The following is a 5,729-nucleotide window of genomic DNA, read 5'->3' as shown; positions in this document are numbered from 1 at the left end:
GAACCGCTCCCCGTCTCATACCTCTGCACGTAGTTCCTGGTTGCACCCACCGGGCTCAGAAAATGCTGTCCCTCCACCCCACCACTGCCCCTAACAGGGCTGATCTGCTCATGGGCCAGGGAAAGAATGGGAAAAACACTGGGTGTAGTGCTGAACACGAGCGTAAAGGTCAAGTCCATCTCAGCAGAACTTGCCGAAGTTTTGCAATGTGCTGAAAATTTTGTGCGCTCTGATGTTGGTGTAGAAGAAAGATGGGCTGTTTCAGACGTGGATAACTTTGTCCCTTGGTTGCTTTTAATATGATCTGTATATAGTGTTTTTACAATGCTAGCTGGTTGACCACTAACAAAGATGAAGACAGCATCTACCTTTTAATTGTTTCCCAGAGTATTTTCCATTACTTTCTATTTTTGCATCACTTGTACCAGACCTTTCCTCTTGCTCCAGAAACTTTGTGGAGGAAACTGGACATAAAACCAGAAGAAAATCTGATGTCAGGGTCTTTAGTGGATGGAGCATTTAATTAACAAGTGTTTTGCAACAGTCACCTCTGTGCCACCCATCTTTCATTAGCAGAACAGGTACAAGAAGAATGAAGAGAGTGCAAAAAGATGCAAGAAGTCCGTAGATTCCAGGAACAGGGTAGGAACAGAAAAAACAAAAGGGTAACCATTCCTGTTTGAGGATGCTTCTTGTGTGTCCCAAGAGCTGTACCAAGAACTGTTGCGTGAGTTTTATTCTGGTATCACTGACTCACGTTACTGCTCTTTTTGTTTTCCTGCTCTACTCATTAGGGGCTGCCAGCAATCCGAAATTACATCCTCATTCCCCAGCTGGCCTTTCAGAGCATCGGCCGAGGCTGGGTTTTGCCCTGTGCACTTGCATAGACCCCATGCGGACAGACCTGTGGGCTCTGAATTCCCATTTTTTCCAGCTGTGTTCCCCAAAACCTGCAAGGGAGATGCAACTCATGTTGCCTAGCCCCACACGGGGAGTGATGCCGAAAGGATACCCAGGTGCCCTGGCAGGATGTCTGCCTTTGGGGGACAAGGGCTGCTCCCCAGTGGAAAAGCTGTGGAACCAGAGAGCGATCACCTGTGTCACTGAGTGCAAATAACCACACACTAGCCCCGTGCTTCCTTTCATGGCTCGGTTTCACATGGGACAGGCTTCTGGTTTCAACTGATGTCGGAGCCTCCCGAGCCTGAGGGTTTCCCACTCAGTGAACAGTCACTGGCAGATTCAGCAGCTCTTTTCCACTCATATATCTGCTGCCCCATAACCCACAGTGGCTTATAAACATGCTGTGACCCAGGGGGCTGGTGCCCTACGCTAACAAAAATGTGCAACTTCATTGTGCAGACTTAAGACCAGCTCCCCCAAGCCCCTCGGCCTCGTTCTTTGCTCTGTCAAGGCTTTCAAGATAAGCACCAGTCGCTTTACGGGCTGCAAAAACATTGCACACACCCCCAGCATGCTGCACCCCCAGTTTCAGAGCTGGTTCCCAGCAGCCCCCTGAGGAAGCAGGTCCCAGATCTGCTTCACCCTTGGCATGTTCTGGAGCTGGTGCAAAGAGAGGCTGGGAGAACCAGGGCTGAGGATGTTCTTCGTGTGGTCGCTGGCTGCCCCTACCCAGGGACACCCCCATTGTGATGGGGTGCTCTGTACCCCACTGTCTGCTGAGGCAAAGTGTGCTGGGGCCAAATCATCCTGTGCAGGGAACCCACTGAGCCTTGGGAAGGCAATGGGAGCATGATGGGGTCTGGCATGCTTCAGGACGGGGAGACCATACAGCCTGGATCTCTGGATCTCTGCTCTGCAGGGAGCGGGTTCCCTCCATGCCACCTTCCTTTCCTATCACTTCTCCAGTTCAAGCTGCATTTAACGCCCCACAGCCATGGGCTGGGTGGATATTGCTCCCCCCTAGAGACAATAGGACACGTGATACAGATGCATTCGGTGCTTGAAGAAAGAAATTTTATTTCAAGGCCATAGGCAGATGCAAATGACAAAGCTTCGGTTACAGTTTGTCTGTTCTTGCAGACAAATGGACGGGATGATGCTGGAAGAGCACAATCCAGTGGGCACAGTCACCCTGCGAACTGCTTCACTTCTGGAGAGCGTGACCATGGTCATGAATGTGGTCCTGGCCATGACCAGCATCTGGACACTCTTCGTCGCTCCTGTGACACTGGTGGGACCTATTGTGGGCATCAATGACTATTTCAATCAGCGTGGTCAGGAACTCGATGAACTTGAGGCGGCCGCTGCCGTTGCGGTCTGCTCTGATGAAGAGCTTGTGTATGTAGGTATCGATGAACATGTTACGCTGCGTGAACATAAAGAAGAGTCAGGCTGAAGCACAGCAGTGTCACCCTGCCAGCCCACAGCCACAGCACGAGGATTATGCATGTTTCAGGGAAAACAACCAGTGAGGATTTTAAATTTTCAGGAAAACCCCTCCCTCCCCTCTGGGAGGCTCTCAGCCACCCCCATGCCCTAAGGAAGCCACCATTCCCTCAAGCTCTTGCCAGCGCTGGGAGAGCTGGGCCATGCTCAGCTCTTACCGGCATGGTGTTGTGGAGGAAGGGCTTGGCGTTCTCCTTCAGCAACATCGAGAACTCGGTCTCGTTCAGGTAGTCATCTATGGGGCACTTCATGGCGTACTGGTGGTAGATGTTGATGATGCACTCCAAAGCGAGCTCCAGGTCGGTTTTCATCTTGCTAGAAAGGGACAGGCAGCAAAACATTAAACCCCGTCGGAGGAGAAGGACTGCCCTCTCCTCCGGGAGCCCCAGCCAGGCTTCGGCTGCCCGGTGAGGTCGGGCTCATCCCAGTGGCACTTCCAACAGCAGGAAGCCGGAAGCCAGCGTTTGGCACTTACCTGAGAGCAGTGCTGGGGCTGACTTCTGTGGTCGGCGGTGCACGGGAGGAGAGGAGCGGGCAGGAGCAGTGAGAGAGCGGTGGAGCGAGGTCTCTTTTATACTCTCCCTGAGCTATGATTTGTGACACCCTCAAATTTCCTTTGGGGCGATAACCCTAGGAATTGTGCAAGGCTACGCAGCACGCCCAGGTGGCAATTTCTTGCCTGGCTCCAGGAACTGGCTGCTCCCACTGTTAACGAGGGAGGGGGACGCACCAAACTCGTTAGGGCAAAACAAGGTAACACCAAAAGAGACATCTTTGGTGAGACAGCATCATGAGTCAGTGATGGTGCAGGGGCTTTCCAGGAGCCAGGAGGTTCCTGCAGAGTTGGGGGTCTCTGCGGAGATGATGGAAAAGTAATTTTTCCAGATCGTACCAAAGGTGCTGGGTGAGGGTCTCCAGAGGGTTGGTGCTGGATTTTTCCCAATGGAATATGTGGTTCATCACTCCCGTATCTGCCCTGATGCTGTTGAATTTGGCTGGAGGTGTGGTGTCTGCCCCCAGCAAGCTACTGCGGGATGGCCAATGCATCCCACCTCTCCAAAATCATGAGCAGCATTCTTCCGGAATCATTTCCTAACAGCTATCCAGGGAGCCAAGAAAGGTGTTACAAATCTGGGCACGTCAGCGTGCCAGAAACCTGACAGTCAGTCTTACGAGGTGACATTTCCCGGCAACTGTAATTGCTGCCTGATGACAACTGAGGGCATTGGCAGTCGCTGCCTATTTGCTGGTGCTGGACGGCTGCTGCCACTTGTGGGAGACCCCATGGTGTTCCCAGTGCCTGGCATGGGCTCTAAACTCTGTGTGTCTTAGGGTAAAGGCAGTCTGTGTGGACTGATGACGAGCGTGTGCCCAAGCCCTTCACCGCAAGTCTTTGCTTGGTGAGGCTGGCACAGCAAAAAGCCGGTCCTAGCCATTAAAGCTTTTAGGAGATGGGAAGGACAGTGGTGGTGAAACACCTCCCTGTCAACCTCCTAAACCAGGAGCATGAGGAACTGGTGCCAGCAAAAAAGCCTAAATTGCAAAAGAGTGAAACAAAGGGACTGGTTGTGTGATGGAGGAAGGTGGGCGCGTCCTCCCCAGAATGGGGAGCCACGTAGGGCTGATCAGCAGGACACAGGTGCACCATTGTCGAGACGTGGTGCGTCACGCGTGGGGAGGTGTGAAGGGGTGTGCCTGTGCCCCATGAGGAGGTGGGATGAGAGGTGCGTGCACCATGGGGCAGGCAAGAAGGGCCAGGCATGCACCGTGAGTTCTCATGCTGCCATTTGCTGCCCAACCTGCCACGGAAGCCACGTGCCCACACACCCGGAGCTCCTGGCACATGCCTTGCCTTGAGGCATGCCATGCCCTGGTAGCTCTGGTGCAAGAGCCACCGCGGGCTGTTGGTATCTGCTCCATGGCTGAGTGCAGCCGTGGGGCTGGGAGTGTTGGTGCTATGGGGACAAAGCCAGTACAGCCCCGAGGGCATGGCCGCAGGGCGGTGACAGGGGTGTGGGTGTGCAGGCAGGCTACAGTGCCTGTGAACAGTATCATGCCAGCTTCAAAGATTCAAAAATCAGACAGAAAAGTGGCCAAGGGCTTGCAGGGGGGTCCCTTCCACCTGCCTCTGGGATGCAAATGCGGTGCGACCATATTCTCTGCTCTTCCACTGAGCCTGGAGGGATGAACGAGTGCGCGCCGGATCTCAGAAGTTGTGGTTTGTGGAACAAACCCTGTGCCCTCCATTTGGGATGAGCTTCAACCCCAGTCTCCTGGCAAACCAGCCCTTGCAAAGCCGAGGGTGCAGTGCCTGGGTGGGAGTCCTGGGCAGAAGGACGGGCAGAGCACTGCCAGCACCCAGCAGGATCAGTCTAAGGGGGAACATGAGCCCCCAGTGCAGCCGCTTGCTAAATCCCACCCACCCACCTCCAGCAAGAGAAAAAACAGTGCCATTCATGAGGTTTTAATTTATTTAAGGTTCAAAAATGACCAGGAACACAGCAATAAAACTTTATAATAGGAAATCACAAAAACTTTACAAGACGTTCTCACAAAAGGACCCCAAAATGCCCCCCTGGCCCCCCGAGCTTTGTATTTTACATTCCTTAGGGCATCACTGTAGATCATGGCCAGGGCCCCCAGGGAGGTGATACACTCCTAGAAATTCACTTCCTCATCTTGGCTGTGGGCAGCACGGGATGGAGGGGGGCTCAGTGAGTGGCTGGGGGCTGGTCCAGCCTTGGGCAGGGACTGGGGAGTGCCCAGGTTTTTGCTCCCTCCCCACCCTGGGAGATGCTCTGTGACCCTCTAGCTCACCCTGGTCCCAGCAGGGCAAGAGGGGGTCAAAGCCCCTCCAGACCCAGCGCAGCCCCCAGGATCTGGCCCCAAGCAGGCAGGGGGCTGCCCTGTGTCTCCACCGTTGTGTCGCCCCGGGGTGCTGCATCAGCTGGGGCTGGTGGCTGTGGGGTGACTCACAGGGCACAGCCCAAACGTGGCTCCTGGTCATCTCTGCACGCAGCCCCAGGGCTGGCAGAGGGGCATCTGGGGGGGGACAAGGCTGGGGCTGGATGAAACAAACCCTTTTTGGCATCTCCAGTTGTCCATGCCACCAGGACCAGCCCCAAACTGACCCATGAAGGTTCTGGCTCAGCAGGGTGGAGGAGTTGGCATCCACATCTGGAAGGGGTATGCTGCACATCTGGAGCCTGGGTTGGCCGCAGTTGTTGGGCAGCGGGGAAAGGGGATCAGATGGAGGAGAGAGACTTGCAGATGGAGCAGGACAGGCTCTGGTGCGGGAAAGGGAGGGCTGTGCATGCACA

General features: G+C 54.5%; 2 protein-coding genes across 2 annotated transcripts in view; both read right to left on the bottom strand.

The window, feature by feature from the left end:
* Positions 1-2,720, bottom strand: part of LOC104507044 — a 4,486-nt gene extending 1,766 nt beyond the window's left edge. The window contains exons 1-2 of the mRNA XM_010148202.1: positions 2,568-2,720; positions 2,172-2,329 (exon numbers count right to left, since the gene is read on the bottom strand). Coding sequence (XP_010146504.1) covers positions 2,172-2,329; positions 2,568-2,720 — 311 coding nt within the window. The remainder of the gene's footprint in view (positions 1-2,171; positions 2,330-2,567) is intronic.
* Positions 2,721-3,197: 477 nt separating this feature from the next.
* LOC104507043 (protein S100-A4-like) overlaps positions 3,198-5,729 on the bottom strand; it is a 3,647-nt gene continuing 1,115 nt past the window's right edge. Inside the window, exon 3 of the mRNA XM_010148201.1 lies at positions 3,198-3,262. Coding sequence (XP_010146503.1) covers positions 3,198-3,262 — 65 coding nt within the window. The remainder of the gene's footprint in view (positions 3,263-5,729) is intronic.

The sequence above is a fragment of the Eurypyga helias genome, unplaced genomic scaffold (assembly GCF_000690775.1).
Source record: "Eurypyga helias isolate BGI_N326 unplaced genomic scaffold, ASM69077v1 scaffold24383, whole genome shotgun sequence".
NCBI classification, from domain to species: Eukaryota; Metazoa; Chordata; class Aves; order Eurypygiformes; family Eurypygidae; genus Eurypyga; species Eurypyga helias.
This window is presented reverse-complemented; position numbering and strand designations above follow the sequence as displayed.